Source organism: Staurois parvus, unplaced genomic scaffold, assembly GCF_062004578.1.
Source record: "Staurois parvus isolate SC_StPar_1 unplaced genomic scaffold, SC_StPar_1.0 ptg000251l, whole genome shotgun sequence".
NCBI classification, from domain to species: Eukaryota; Metazoa; Chordata; class Amphibia; order Anura; family Ranidae; genus Staurois; species Staurois parvus.
In genome coordinates, this window is record NW_028318047.1 from 3,433,909 (window position 1) to 3,450,925 (window position 17,017).

General features: G+C 40.8%; 1 protein-coding gene across 2 annotated transcripts in view; it reads left to right on the forward strand.

Annotated features, from left to right (window-relative positions):
- Positions 1 to 17,017, forward strand: part of ITPRID2 (ITPR interacting domain containing 2) — a 124,172-nt gene that overhangs the window by 24,839 nt on the left and 82,316 nt on the right. For both annotated transcript variants that reach the window (XM_089680835.1, XM_089680836.1), the window contains exons 3-4: positions 12,274 to 12,329; positions 14,759 to 14,815. In XM_089680835.1, coding sequence (XP_089536961.1) covers positions 12,274 to 12,329; positions 14,759 to 14,815 — 113 coding nt within the window. The remainder of the gene's footprint in view (positions 1 to 12,273; positions 12,330 to 14,758; positions 14,816 to 17,017) is intronic.

Consider the following 17,017-nt stretch of genomic DNA (forward strand, 5'->3'; position numbering starts at 1 on the left):
ATTCAGCAGCTTTCTGAACAGAGGTAGCAATTCCATAGGGACAGATAGACAGCCTCTTGAGTGATCCTGACATCAACCTTCCTAAGGTGAGTTATGTTGTACCAAGATCCTGCCATTCAGATCTTGGGAATGCTGTTGTCCATCACCAAAAAGCCGAGCTAGTTTTGAGAACTGTGCACTTCTATTGTTATTCAGAGTGTCAGCCCTTAGAACTAGCACCTCTCCCAAGAGTTAGACAATGACGGCTTGAGGCACTGTTTGGGTGCTTCCGTAGATTCAGGAAACAGCTGACCCATCAAGCTTTTTTAAAAGAAAAACTCCACCTTTTGTTAAATTAATATAATGCATATAACTCCTTCATAAGCCATTTTGTTTTTTAAAGTGTCAGTCCACCCATGTGTTATAGGTATTGGTAGAGCTTAAGTCACCTGCTGGACTGTATCCCAGTCGACACCAGCCTTGAGACATATTTCTGCCACCTTGTGTTTTTGGGTATTCACATTCATCTGCTTGTGTTCCGGATAGTATAAATTAAATTCCAGCAGGGAGACAGTAATGCCCTAGTAATTTGCTGCTGCAGGAATGCAGACCCCAAACTGCATGACATAGATGCTACAAATGTGGCAAGGAAGTGTTAGGTGGTTTTAAGTTTCTGATAACTGCTGGATGCTGAAATAAACTTTGGGTAGATTGTCCCTCTTAACATTATTACAGGTTACTGTTCTCTCATTAGCCACAGCCAGCTATGTCTTCCTGAAAACTGCTGAAAATAAATCAAATGTTGCGTCTTGTAACCATGGCAGCCAAGAGGAATCTGTATGTTGCCGGTACAGAATGGCCTAGAAGTTTCATTTCCTGCCCATGTGATTAGCTCTATGCTTTTCCCAGCAGTTTATCTCGCATTATAACCTAGTGAGAGAGAAAAAAATACAATCACTACTACCTATCACCAGCACAGGGAAACAGAACATTTCACCGAGCAGCAATCCCAGGACTCCAAGAATGTTCTCAGCTTGTTTCTCTGTGGTGGTTTTCTTTTTCTGGCTTACTGTTGAATATTGATGCCTGGCAGCATTCTTCACCTGGAAATGGCTTGGAAAGGCCATCAGAAACCTGTCTTAGAATCAGAGACTTCAGAACTATGAGCTACATCATCACAACACGGGGGGGGGGGAACTAAATGGTAACCGATTGGAATGCATGACCCGCACACCCCCAAAATCTGTACTGAACTCTTATCCAAGCAGGCAGCCCACCAGGCCAGGAAAGGCGGGGCGCGCGAGCACCCCCTTTTAAGAAGGGGGCCCCAAGATTCCAGCTTCCCCCATGTGAATGAGTATGGCATACATAGTATCCCTACTCATTCACCAAAAACATGTCGAAAGTAAAATTTAAAAACCAGAAGAGTTTTTGACTATAGGTTTATTTAAAAATAAACATGTTTCCCGATGTAAACCCATCATTAATTATGATGACCGCTAGCCTGCATAGGAAAAAAAAAAAGCCTGCCAAGTCACGTTGCTTGTCACTCACCAAATGACAACGTTGCTTCCTCCTGCCGCTAAGTAAATAAAGGGGCGGGTTCACCGGGTGACCCTGTCCCCTATAACGTAATGAGACGGGTCATAGTGATATCATAACGGTGGGGTCACCCCTGCCCCTTTACTTAGTGGTGAGGGCACTGTTATTCAGTGAGTGACAAGCGACGGGACCCATCGTGTTCAGCGGTCAATGGGTTTGTTCCTTCTGGTGCGCGGCTGGCATTCATCATGATTGACAATGGATTTATATCGGGGGACTTTTTTTTTCTTCTAATAAAGGACTTGTCCAAATCTGGCTTGTGTTTTTTATTTACTTTTGAATTTTTTTTACCCCATAATCACTCATTCATGTGGAGGATGGGGCCAGAATCTGGAGGGCCCTTTTTTAAAGGGGGCTTCCAGATTCCGATAAGCTACCCCTCCCACCACCACCAGGCCGGGATTGTGGGAAAATGGCCCTTGTCCTCATCAACATGGGGTCAAGGTGTTTTGATGGGGGGCCCCCTCTCTGACAAAGTACCCTCTCCCCATGTTGAGGGCATGTGACTTGGTATGGTTCAGTAGGGGGGGATAGCACTCGTTAATTCCCCGCATTTTCTGGTCTGCCAGGCTGCATGCACGGATAAGGATCTAGTATGGATTTTGGGGAGGACCCCACACCATTCTTTTTTTTGCTGTGGGGTCCCCTTTAAAATCCACACCAAACCCGAAGTTCTGCCAGCTCTTTGTTAGGAAGCTGGCGGGTACCAGCTTCTTAACAACCAATGACTCATCCCTGCTGCTGACAGCGGGGATGAGTAACTGGTTGTTAGGAAGCTGGAGGATGCCAACTCCTTTAAAACTGCAAAGCCCAAAGATGCTTTAAAAATGCTGTGCAAAAACGAGCTAAAATGCTCAAGCACACATAATGCATAACCAAATGCCTGCAAAAATGCTCAAAAGCATGATGCTCTGGTGTGAATGCAGGCTTTACCAGTGGAGGAATTAATAGGAAGGCCTCTGCTAAGTGTATGTACTGTATGTATACCTGTGCTCACCTCTGACGGTGTAATGAATTGGCTAGTGCAGGGAGTGAACATTATACAAAATTGATACAATGTTGTAGAGAAAGAACACTGTTGTTACTAAAGCTCTTTTCACACGAGTGGTCTTATCAGGACCGCCTGTCCATTTTTCAGGCAGACTCGTTAGGACTCCCCATTCTCCTCTAAGGGCAGTCAGATGTAAATGAACTTGTGCCTATTTACACCCGACTACCTCCAATTCGTGGGTTCCCCTCCATCTGGCCAGATTTGGATCGGAGGGCAGTCAGCTGTAAATGCTCAGTTTACAGATCCCCCTACTGAGCAAAATGGATCCAGGCCATGTGAAAGGAGCCTTAAGGTGACCTGTTGCTCATCTGTCAAGTGTTTGAGACTCAAACTTAACAGTTTCATCTCTTCAGCATTGTTTCAATTCTGTATAGCCGCTTTCTCTGTTCAGTAGCAGATTCATTACACTTAAATGCTTATTTACTATGATCATCCGCTCCATCTAGTGGTCATATTGTGGTATTTTCATGTTTTGCGCTATTCTTATAAATGAAAACATTCAAACTGGAATAGCCTTTTAACATTTTTGTTTTTGCCCCAGTTCACACAAAACAAATGTTTCACAGAACAAATAGCTGGCATTTTTTTAAAAATACAGTGCAGAGATCTCCTTCATGATATTTCTTTTTCTGGTTGAATGTTCTTTCACTCTTCTGGTCGATTCTTCCTAAGACCATTTTCTCTCAGGATTGAATGTTGGCAAAGGTATATTCGTCCTCTGACAGACAACCAGTAGAGATTGACATTTCATACATATTTACAAACATTACTGGTAATCCTGTTAGCTGCAGTGATGATCATAAAGTATATCACAGTGATAACACAATGATGAGAGCAGTCAATACATGAGCTAGTGGTACTCACAAAACCTTAGCATTCTGTTTTTTAAGATGAAGTGTATATAGAAGAACCAAAAAGGGCACATGAACCCCATGCAAAAAATGCAGTATTAACATAAAAACATAGAAATTGTCAAAAGTTCCAGGGTAAAAGGCGCAACTTAGGCTGTTGGAGTAAAATCTGCTGAAGACTTCCCATATCCAGCCACTGGTTACATGGTACTCTGTGCGAACTACCTTTCTTATTGTCATATTTATAGCTCATCTCCATGTTTTAGAGAACTTTTAAACAGCTATTTGCTTCACTAACCACATGAACTGCAGCTGCATATAGTATACAATGCTGTGTTATGGAAGCGGGGTGGGAACTTTCTGTCCTGTTCCCGTTTTGAGTGCTGCTCATCCATTCACAAAAATCTTTGTATTTTCTGAATGAATTCAAAGCATCCTTTGGCTGAGATGGGCAGATGTTGTGATCTCCACCTCAGCCAATCGCAGGAAGCTATTTATTCATAGACTGCAATGTTTCCTGTTTATGGCTGAGTCAAAACGACTTTTTTTTTTTTTTTTTTGTTCTGGTAATAGGATGAGAAGTTCCCATTTTGTTACAGTGCTGTACACCTTATGCAGCTGAAAGCTGCTGACTCAATTAGTGAAGGAAATTGTTTGTATGGACCAGCTTAGTCCAAACTAACTATTTTTTTTTTTTATAGTTCACCAAAACATGAAGATCAGCTTTAAGCAGGGACCAGCCATATTTTGATCCATCTGTGGCCATTCCCATTCGAGAGGAGACGGCCTGATAATCATCTCCTCTCAAATGGGACTGTCAGTAAATTTCTTCAATTAGTGCATGCAGCCAAGTAGGGGAGAGGAGTCCCACTGTCAAAATACAATAGCTCAGCATGGGTATTCCCACATTCACCTTGTATTTGTGGATGAGGGAATTTATTCAGTATTTTTTGTTTTTTATTCAACTCACCAGCTGATTGGAAAAAAAAAAAGCTGATCAATGTGTGCTGCAAAAAAAAAAAATTGAGATTTTTTTATTTAATTTTTTTTAGAGATGCCTAAGTTATAAGTACACATATAATATGTACACACTTTTATACATGATTCTGATGTACACACTTTTATACATGATTCTGATCCTCCCTCCAACAGATCAGTTCTTAACTTTCTATGATGCCTACGGCAATCCACAGTGTCTGTAGTCCAGCTGGTAAAATGTTAGTGTCAGGCTACCTACACACTAAAATTCCATAGAAATAGACCTATGGCTCCCCTATCAGAATACAAACAGAGTGGGAGAAATGCACCGACACGGCTTGTGTTGGTGCAGCGATCTGTTCAATTTTTTTTTTTTTTCTTCACTCAACCCGCTGGCTGCACTGTGCCATTTTTATCTATTTTTTTTTTTTATTATTATTATTTTAATATTTTGAATAATAAAAAGGATTTAGTGCAAAAAAATAAAAACAGAAACCTATATTTTACCACTTGATTTTTATTACTTTTGAAACTTAAACTTAAAAAAAGAATGTTGTCCCTTTTTTGTCTGTACTTTTGAGCAGGTTAAATGATTTTCCTCCAGACACCACAAGTAATGTTGGTCCAAAGCGCACAATATTTTGAGGGGCAAAAGCCTAGGTATGTTTATAAATTGGCATTTACAGTACATACAAAACACTGCAAAAGCAATTCAATCTAAAGTAATTTGAAAAAAAATATCAAATATCACACTGTAATAAAAACACTACATGCATTATGCTTCAGTGAATTGACCTTTTATAATTTAGTAACTATACCCTATAAACATAAGAGACCCTGTGGTAACATGACCCAAAGTGGTGAATGGAGACAAACATCCAGTGGACATCTCTCATAGCATGCATACCAAGCCCCGGTATAAGTTTATTTTCTAACAGTCAGGCATGTCAGTATTTGCATACCCCCTGCCCTGTGATGTAACTGGCCACTGTAACTTAGTGAAGCATTGATTTTGCATTAAAGAGGCCAGGTGTAAGGAGGGACAGCCATTCCAAATGACGGAGATGTGAAAAAGAGAAACCGCTCAGAACCAAAATTCTCAGACACGTTAAGCATCTAAAATCTACAAATCATTAAAGCTTCATGTATAAAGGTTGCCAAAAATTACAAATAACCTAAAAGCACCAGTACATATTTAAATTAATAAATACAAGTGGGTCCCCCATCTCAGCTGACATGGCCCCCTTCCTCACCTGACCTAAACCCTATTGAGAACTTCTTAGCCACTTGCCTCCAGGGCACTTATACCCCCTTCCTGCTCAGGCCAATTTTCAGCTTTCAGCGCTGTCACACTTTGACAATTGCGCGGTCATGCAACATTGTACCCATATGAAATTTTTATCCTTTTTTGCAGACAACGCTTTCTTTTGGTGGTATTTAATCACCTCTGGATTTTTTCTTTTTTGCAAAACAAACCAAAAACACCTGAGAATTTTGAAGAGAAAAAATTTTTTTTCTTAGTTTCTGTTATAAAATTTTGTGAATACGTGATTTTTCTCCTTCACTGATGTGCGCTAATGAGGCTGCAGTGATGGGCACTGATAGGAGGCACTAGTAGGTGGCACTGATGGGCATCACTGATGGGCACTGAAAGGCAGCACTCGTATGTGGCACTGTTAGGCGGCACTGAAAGCCAGCTCAGATGGGCACTGATATGTGGCATTGATGTGCACTGGTAGGTCCTGAATGTGGCATTGATGGGCACTGGCAGGTGGCATTAATGGGCAGTGACAGGTGGCATTGATGGGCACTGACAGGTGGCACTGCTGGGGCTACACTGGTCATCAAGGCACACTGATCATCAGTGTAGATGTCCCTTCTGAGTAATGCCGATTACCGGCTCTCCTCTCCTCATGAGCTGTCAGCGTGACAGCTCGTGAGGAGAGAAATGCCAATAACCGGCATTTCCTTATTTACATACGATCAGCTGTGATTGGACACAGCTGAGCATGACAGAGCCGACGTCTTCGGCTCTTTCCGTTGATTGGTGATTCGCTGTGTCCCAGGGACACAACGCACCAGCAATCTCTGCGCTATGAGCCCCCGCGATTAGAGTGGGAGGATGTCTTCCCAGAACGAGAGAACCGCCTTCACCCGTCATTTCCTTATATGGCAGACAGGAGGCGGTTAAACGGGAGATTTATGGTGAAGGAAAACAGTACACCTCTCTGAACAGGGTCTGGGAGGCTGTGGTTGCTGCTGCACAAAAAGTTGATCATAAACTTATCTAGAAACTGACATACTCCATGAATTGAAGGCTTCTGACTGTTATTGCAAGAAAAGATTGGTCGCTGATTTCTGACATTTAAAAAATGTTTGTAAATTTTGTGTATTTTCACTTTAACAGATGAACATAACCAAGTGAGATGAGAAAAATGTTTGTTTTTCATTTAGTTGCATAATAATGCTGCACAATAATAATTGCCCAATAATTGTGTTCATATAGATATTCTCCTAAGAAAGCCAAAAGCTCACTTTTACTTTCTTAAATGTTCAGGCTTGAGGTTCATTAACTTTTTGGATTGAACGAGAGCACTGTAGTTCAATAATGAAATTAGGTAAATTAAATACAATTTGCCTAATAATTGTTCACACAATGTAGTTCTGTTTTAAAGTGGTTGTAAAGGCTGAAGGTTTGTCACCTACATGCAATTCTATGCATGAATGTAAAAAACCTTCTCTGTGCAGCATCCCCCCCCCCCCCCAGTACTCACCTAAGCCCCCCTCTCAATCCAGCGATGTGCACTGGAGTCTTGATTATCCCGGGGCTCCCTCTCCTCATTGGCTGGGAGAGCAGCGGGAGCCATTGGCTGAGTCGTGGCTCTGTGTATGAATGGACACATGGAGCAGTGGGTGCCCACATAGCAAGCTGCTTGCTGTGGGGGCACCCCACAGGAGCTCCGGCGGGGGACCCGAGAAGAGGGGGATCCCGATTGCTCTGGGCAAAACCAGTACACACAGCAGGTAAGTATAGACATGTTTGTTATTTCAAATATATATTTAAACCTTTAGAGGTAAAAAAAAAAAAAACTTTGTCTTGACAACCACTTTAAGGGGTCCCTTCACACTTTCCATAAGACACACTGTAAAGCACACATTTTGTATGCTAAGGTAAGTTGCCCCTGTTTTTAAATGTGCTGGAAGCTCACTCACACCAGAAACTGTGACCTGCTTCATTTTTGGCAATGCACAATTGTACCGCAGGGTTTTTGCTAGCTACTTCTAAATTAATGGCACATCGATGCAAAGCACATGGTGAAGAAATATTTCCAAAACAAAGGGAATACCCCCTTTGCAGTTGTCACCAGAACAGGTTTTTCCATTAGAAAATTTCCCATTGCATCCTGTTCTAATGAGAGGTATAACATTTTGGATTCTCTGTGTCCTGGTGAAAGCAGTCATCAAGAGAAATTTGGGCTAATCTTCCTGGTGGGGACACAGACAATCATAAAATCCTGACGGGTTTTGAAACTTGAATTGAAATCCTAAATTAGAAATGTTTTGAAAGATTAAAAAAATAAAAAAAATAAAAAAAGGCAAACCTGTACATCCTATTGCATTGACCTTACAGAGTTTTGTTTGCTGCTTTATACAGTCTTGAATGTTGCTGCTTATACAGTCTTGTGTGTTTTTTGATTTCTGCACACGACTGTTTAACCACTTGCCGGCCGCAGATAGCCAAATGACGGCTTCACTGCGGCCAGCCAGTTCTGGGAGGGCGTCATATGACGTTCTCCCAGAACGCGCCCTCCCATGCGCCCCCAGGGGCGTGCAGCTGGTGATCTCAGTGATTGCTGTGTCCTACGGGCACAGGTAATCATGTGATGTGGTAAAAGGCAAAACACAGCGGCCTTTTACCACATAAGCTGTGTCCAATGACACAACAGTTCACTGGTAAATGCAGTTGCTGGTTATCGGCTGCACTTTCCTCACGCTGTCACAATTGTCAGAGGAGGGATCGGCACTAATCATCGGTGCCCAGCAGTGCTGCCAGTCAGTGTCACCCATCAGTGCCCATCATTGTTGCATATCAGTGCCACCTACCAGTGCCCATCATTGTTGCATATCAGTTCCACCTCATCAGTGCCGCCTATCAGTACCCATCAGTGCTGCCTATCAGTACAGCCTCATCAAAGCACATCATTGCAGGAGAAAAATTACCAGTTTGTTTATATTATAAAAAGAAACATTTTTTTTTTCTAAATGTTTTATTTTTTGTGCTATAAACAAAAAAACAAACACCCAGTGGCGAGTACATACCACCAAAAAAAAGCTGTATTTGTGTGAAAAAAATTATAAAAATTTCATATGGGTACAATGTTGCATGACTGTGCAATTGTCACTCAAAGTGCAACAGCGCTGAAAGTTGAAAAATTGGCCTGGGCAGGAAGGGGGTATAAGCGCACGGTAGGCACGTGGTTAATATACACCAAGGCCTTGAATGCAAAACTATTTTGCTTATGATCAACTGTTTGATGGTGTGTGTTTTGTGTGTTTGTGTGTTTTTTGTTTTTATTTACTATGGAAACAAGTCTGCTTAAAGTAAACCTGTGCCAGGAATAGAAGAAAAAAAATAAAACTTTTATGCCCCACTTATGAGGCAGAAATTTGACTCTGAAGTCTAAACCTGAAAATATGGTGGTCGCTTGGCATGTACTTCAGAGATGGGTACATTTTAATGTACCAAATTCTCCGTTTGGCAAGTAAAACAAATATGTATGTATTTACCCCAGTTCCCCTACTTATGTGAAACATTAGGAGGCTGGTAGGCGGTTAAATCCCTGCTGGGAGCAGAAAACAAGGTGAGTTAAGTTATTGGAGAGCATGACTTTAGTGTTTTCTACTGTAAAATCTGAGGATGAAAGCCACACAGTATCTGCAGCTATAGAGGTCAGGAAGAGCTTGTTTAAATCCCTCTATGTAAATACTTAGTGTCATTAAATCCACATTTAAAAGTTATCAATAAATGCTGTTTTACATGTTATTCATACTCACCCACTTGCTATGGGATTCGTTTTCTGTATTCTGCAAAAAAAAAAAAAAACTGGTTGACCCTGGTGTTCTGTCTGCTTTCTATATCCCTACTGCAGTTGGGGATTTTGCAGAGCAGCTGTAGGCAACTGGTGCACATGCTCTATTTTCAGTGAGTTTCTATGCTGCGCATTTCCTCCCTATCACATCTGAGCATCCCATGTGTCTATAGAGTCACACGTAGGCGTATACACAGTGGTAAATGACCGCCAGCTCCCTCCCTCGTCCATGCCCACTAACCAGCTAAACAGAATGGGGGGTGGAATGATTGATGGAGGCTTCAGCTCCTTCTTATTCCAAGACATAGGCTGGATGTTTGTGACACACTGTGGCTGGCAGAAATCCACCCACAACATGTTGCCCAAAAATAATAAAGATTTGATTTCAAATATATATTTGTATGATAGTTTAAAACAGTTTTATTGATTTTATTTATACTTCGTATCCCAAAGGCTTTTTTTTTTTTTTTTTTAAAGTGACCAAAAGCAGAGGACTAGAATCTCCTTCTGCCACTGTTTCCCTGCAGACAGGCTGGGAAAGAGCTGGGTCATGTGACAGCTGTATATTGATTAGGAAGAAAGGTACTTGGATGTGTTTAATCAATTTCATTAAAAAAAAAAATGCCATTATCCACCTACACAAAGAGAAGGGATAATTCAACCGCTTCCTGTCCGCAGAACTATAGCTACAGGGCGCCGGGGCTGTGGAAAATCGTGTGTGTGTTTTTTTTGATTTTGCATTTCCGGTTAGGGGGCATGCGTGCCACCGGCACCCGGTGATTGCTGAGGAACACTGACAGGGAAGAGGTCTGTATGTAAACAACACAGATCTCTCCCCTGTCAGCAACAGCATGCTGCTTTGTATTGCTTTGCATAGCAGAGCAATACAAAGCAGCATGCTTGCATAGTAAAACACACACATAATGAAACCACGTACAGTTAACCCTTTGATCGCCCCAGATGTTAACCCCTTCCTGCCCAGTGTCATTAGTACAGTGTCAGTGCTTTTTATTAGCACTGATCACTGTATTCATGTCACTGAGGATGTCAGTGGCAGTCAGCCCCCCCCACCCACTGTCAGAATGCCTGCCGCAGTTCTGCTAAAAGTTGCTGATCGCCGCCATTACTAGTACAAAATAAAAAATAAAAATTCCAGTATAAATACCGCCATTTGTAGACGCTATAACTTTCACGTAAACCAATTAATTTACACGTATTGGGATTTTTATTTAAGCAAAGACATGCACCAGAATATATTTTTGCCTAAATTTATGATTAAATTTTGATTTTTTTTTTTTAAATGTTTTTGCTGCATGCTTTATAGCAAAAAGTAAAAAATGTTTTTGTTTGTTTTTTTTTTTTTCTCAAAATTGTCGGTCTTTTTTTGCTTATAGCGCAAAAAATAAAAACCGCAGAGGCGATCAAATACCACTGAAAGAGAGCTCCATTTGTGGGGAAAAAAAGGACATAAATTTCATTTCGGTGCAGCATTGCATGGCCACACAATTGGCAGATAAAATAACTCAGCGCCATATCTCAAAAAATGGTCTGGTCTGGGGGTAAATCCTCTGGAGGGCAAGTGGTTAGACAGTGTATGTTTAGTATCATTTTAAATGTCCATAGCCTGGCTACTGGTTCAGGCCTGTTCATTGTGTCATATAGGTATCTGTCATGTATATTAGCTTTGGCCACCATTATGTCTTCCATCTGGTCATTTCTGGCCTGTTAGTGTTCACACTAAAGTTGCCAGATATGTAGTCTACCCTAACTGAGCAGGAGCTATTCACACAGGTGGAGGGAGAATTCTCAAATATTTATACAGTACTGTTAATGTGAAATTCCAGTTTTGCTAAGGGGAAAAAATAACTATATACATATTAAGGATTCCAGCACACTTTTATGCAGAATCTTGCTTTTCTCTACTCAGAGAAAACCTTTTTTAGAAAGTGACCTTTCTAAAACTGATTACTAATTGGGGGAACTGTATTTTATTATTCTCCATCTAAGCAATCCCACTGTTAAAATAAATGTAGCAGGATCCACATCATTTTACAAATGTATTGTTCTTCCCTAATCCTCTGCAAAGCCATCTACTCTTTTGGGGGGCTGCATGTAACTTTACTGTTGACTGCTAGGCAACCAATGACCTAAGCATAACATTCGATTTTTGGGGGTTGTTTTATACTGAATGATACAGGTTGCTATATTGCAAGGAGTCCGTATCTGAAATGTTAAGCAGGTTGGTATTTGTAGTTTTGAAATGGAAAGGTAACTTTACAAAATGGCTTTAATAGAAATTGCTGTATCATCAGGTAAGTTTGATCCTTAAAGCTGTTCACACACCTAATGCAGGAAGAACACAAGGTGTGATCTACATAAGATACTTTATTTTGGTAGCTGCTAGCTTGGAAGCCTGGATCCCAAAGCAGTTGGTACCGTTTATCTGTCGGCTATCCTTCCATTTAAGAGAGATAATGGAAACCTAACAGAAAAGCCCATCTGGTTATGTGGTGTGTAAAATGTCTACACATGTGTATGCGTGTGTCGTGAATGCTGTGTTTTTCTTCTTCTTCTTTCAGTCTTTCCCAATTTGCAGTTTCTACAGAAATGTTTGGCCCCCGCCCTTTTTATCTGTTACTTAGCATGGGTAACAGAGGAAGGATGTGAAACCATTTTTTCTTAAGTACTAAACTAAATTCGGCAAACTTTTTTTTTTTTCCAGAACGCCTCTGGGAGCATCCCTGGATGAACAGACCAATCCAGCAGGCTTTCCGAAGGGTAAGTGACAGTTCTGTGTATTGCCTGATGTATTTGCTGACAGGGTAGTTAATAGAAGCTGTTTGCACAGTGTGTTACACAAAAGGGAATGTGTCTGGATTACACTAGAACAGGTGCCGATTTTCCCATAACTGAAACATTGCTGATAGTCTAGAATGTTAGGGTAAAACCACTGTTATCAAAAAATATATGAAAATAGGGTTGCATATGGTATTTCTATTAAAATTAAAGCATGCTTTCATGGCAGTGAACTTAGGGTTAGGGCTTGTGCACACAGCCACATGATTTTACTGAGGGTCTTGCTGGCAGTGAGATCCAACAAAAGATCTTGTTTGTACACGGTATGCATAGAATGTTTGTGTTAATCTTTACATGCATACAGAGTACAGCGCAAATAAGGATGTAGATGGCTCCTGTCACTTTGTTGCATAGACGCAGGTGATCCCTGTCACTTGGTGTCCTAGGGTGCTTGGATGCAGTGTTACCTAGTGTCCTCAGTTGCTAGGATGTAGCCAATGTGCATCACATAAGTGTGAATATCCCCTAGGTGCAAAGACCTATCTTGATGACATCTGTCAAGGGGGGGGGGATCTTGCCACAATTTTGGGGAGATTTGGTCTCGCTTCTGTTTTGTCTCTGAGACAGAAGTGAGGTGAACTTACTCCAGAGTCATTTACAGATGGCAATAAAGCCGACGTTCATGGTTCTAACTCTTTCACACTGTAGCCTGATCTCTGCATAATTAAAACTAAACATAACAGAATATATTGTGCCTTACCAGTTCTTTTATGTGGTGACTGCCCTTAGTTTTAATGTTTTTAACTAGTACAGAAAATACTCCAAGTTGCCAGAAATGCAGTGTCCTTTCCTGTGAGTGGAACTGGACATTCTAAATTTTCTGTGAGCTCTGATCTCCCAATCCTCCATGTAATGGAGGGAAACAAAGGCAGCCATGTTTGTAATTCAGCTTGGGTGGCGACCATGGCTGTCCCCCAATAGATACAGTGAATGAGTGTATATAGCCACCAAGGTCTCAGAAGTGTTGTTTATGGGATCACCAGGTATAAAGAAAGGGGGTTAAAAAGCATGGGAAAAATGAACCACATTGAAGGACTGGTGAGCTGCAACTTTTTACATTTTTGTTTTTGAGTTTTAGGTATGTTTAAAAAGAATACACATGTTTGAGGGGTCATTAAACCAGTCACTGTGTTGATTAAAATTGACGTGTTACTGTCAACTGACCGTTCTGATCTTACGAATTTGCAGAACCAATATAATCAATGATATTCTCAATATAGTCTATGGCGGTGGACTCTAAACTGCAGCCTGCGGGCCAAGTCCGGCACTTTGATTCTTTATATCCGGCCCTTAGGGCACTTTTTCCTCCCTCTGATGCAAGGCACTATTCTTCCCACTGACACCATTGATGGGGCACTATTCCTCCCACTGATACCAATGATGGGGCACTATTCCTCCTGCTGACACCAATGATGGGGCACTTTTCCTCCTACTGACACCAATGATGGGGCACTATTCCTCCTACTGACACCAATGATGGGGCACTATTCCTCCCACTGACACCAGCAATGGTGAACTATTCCACTGACACCAATGATGGGGCACTATTCCTCCCACTGACACCAGCAATGGTGAATTATTCCTCCCACTGAAACCAACAGTGGTGCACTATTCCTCTTCTTAATGCCAAAGATGCACTGTTTACTCCCACTGACACAAGGACAATTTCTACTCCCCAGTGGCCACAGTCCATTCCCCCTAAAGTAAGCTAGCCCTTTGTTTAGAACGTTTGGAGACCCTTTCTCTACGGTAACCTGCCCCCACCACCCCACCCCACAAAATCAAAAATGTTTTTAAGTGCTCCAGCTCTTGGTCTCTTGTCTAAAGTATACCAAAAGTTGGTTTAGTATCTTCTGCTTTGTAGATGGAAATAATACACCTAATTCTAAAATTGTCTAGAGGAGAGAGTTTCATTTAAAAGACTTATTTAAGAAACAGAGGTCATTCTAGGAATATACATATCTCTGTACAATAGGACAAAGTGCCTTTTTAAAGTAGTTCATGTATTACTTAAAATGTAAATGAGATTGATTTATGCATGATATTTGCAGATTATATGCTGAGCCTGCCACACCTGTTTCATTTTCCTGACAATGTGTAGAAGGACGGTGGTACAAAGTTATGCAGGAATATGCAGGGAATGATAATGATTTTTTTTTCTTCTTGAATCTTTGCAGTGCGGAAGTGAAACATGTTGCATGAGCAGCCAGTTTTTTTTTTTCTTGTCTTGTTTGAACTGTGCTTAGTTCAGCTGAACACTGACCTTCAGTACGCTGCAGGCATCTGATACAGTAACAAGAAAAACATGTGGCACTTCTGACTGAATGTTCATGTTGCATTTTTCTCCCCAGGAATGATTTTAAAAAATGGCAACAGTTTTGAAGATGACTTGTCTCTGGGAGCTGAAGGTGAGTCCACTTTTCCCTTTGCAGTCTAGTGAGCAGGAGAACAGTCTGTACAGTACTGTAGACTAATTCACAGGCATCCAGTCCAGGTCTGCAACAAGCATTTCAGGCCCTGGCTAGGACTGGGACAGATACTTTCAGGGCATTTAGGATATTTTTGTAAGCAGTCCAACATTTTGCATTTCTTTTTGGAATAATTGGTTAGTGTATGGGTTAGTTGAGTGCAACAAAATGCCGAGACAGCAGCAGCTGTTAGTCTTCACCCTGCTAGGAAATGTACTTCATTCCTGCATATGATTGTCACAAAAATGGTGTTAGGAATGAGAATTGGTCTTTTTAGAGCTTCAAGTATGACTTTTGCTTGCTAAGGAGACATCTTTAATCTTTTGTTGTAATTTGAACTGTATGGACAATTTTAGAACACGGGGCCTTTTCTCATGTAAATAAACACGTAGTTGTTGTCTGTTTTTTATTGTTTTGCATTGAGGGTTTCCAAGCTGCCAACAACCATGATACTTAATTACTGCATAAAACAAAATCTTTTCTGGAGGGCAAAGCTAGTCTGTAAATGCTAGGGGAAAGGCGCGAGGTAGTACAATTACTTAGTCACACACAACCCACTGGAACAGGTAATGGGTTTAATTAACCTTTTAATGGTGTAAGATCTTCCTGTACAGACTTGCCGGCTGTGTTCATTGTCAGAGTAAGTAATGTGTGTTCCCATACTCTGCTTAAACTTTGGGATTAAAGACGAAGCATGTTTCTCTGTTACTGTTGTTCTGGACCAATATAAGCTTTCACTTGTTTTATTGCTTCTAAATGCAGTTCATATACCTCGAGTGAAAGTCTGCAAATCCGAAGTCATCCAAAAAGTAGCCTTTTCAGGTACCATTGTCCTGTTAGGAACTGGAAGTCTACAACCTTTCAGTATACTGTAAGTGGAGGTCCTGGTCTATGGGGGGTTTCCAGGAACCTGTAATCCAGTATGTTTGCTTACAGTCAAGCTTGTACTTGCATGGATGCTGAATACCACTTAAGGTGATGTTAGATGAGCAGTTTGTCATGCTGTAGTCACTTTCACATGAAGGATGGTGTGAAATCTTCATATGAAGTTGTTCTTGCCCATTTACAGTTTGAGAATAAGGAAAGACTTCATGTAAAAAGATATTGTTTCCAAACGTTATAGCTTGTGGCATTTTTGGATGAATTCCCCCTTCTACCTGTACACTTAGATGGAAGTCATGTGCATTTATGGTGAGAAAATTCTCTAGTTATTGGGGACAGGATACGAAATAAGATCCCATGATATGAATAACTTGGGCATATTTTGTGTATGTGAGATTTGAAGTGTTTTGGCTCTGTTAATTGTTTTTTACAATTTTTAGATATCCTTTTATAATGATAATAGCAAATTTATATTTTTAAATAGCAAAGCTGAGGGCACTATATGTAAAATCGACGACATCAAAAACCAGATTTAATTGTGGTATTACACTGTACATAGTCTTATTCACCTGTGTGGTGCTTTGAATAAGTTTAGAACATGTTGCTGCATGTTTGGAAGATCAGATCACATTTTTCGTCAATAAACATAATTCCTCAGTTGTTTCATAAAGCAATAGTGGTGTTACATCCAGGTTATCGGGATCATCCCTTGAGAAAAGCACGCTGATTGGTGGTTATGGGATACTTCATGTTGCGCCTTGCTCTTTGACTTGTCTAATACAGTCACAAAGTCCTTCAAATCAATTAAAATACTTTAGGTTCATTTACTGAAGAAGTTGGGCATGTTGACTTTGCAATGTGAATTTTCTTTTTGCAAGGGAATTCTCACTTTGGTTAGTGAATGAAGTGAAGTTGTGTTGACTTCAGTCATCTAATCATGTGCAAGGAAAATTACTTTTTTTTTAATTACTTTCCTTGCATGTAATGGGTATTCTTTCCAAAGTGAATTTTCACCACATTCATGAATGTGAAAATTGCCTTGCAAAGAGAAAATTTACTTTGCGAATATGCTCTACTACTTTTGCTCTACTCCTTTATAACCTCCTTTGTGTTTATGGGGAACTTGTCACAAAAGGAATATATGGGCTGCTATTGCATGCCTGTTATTCTAATCTTTTAGACACTTCCCAATTCAGTGACCTGGAACAAATGTACGTTGGTGCTTGTCTCCTGCTGCTTGGTTCTCCATATGGTTAGTGA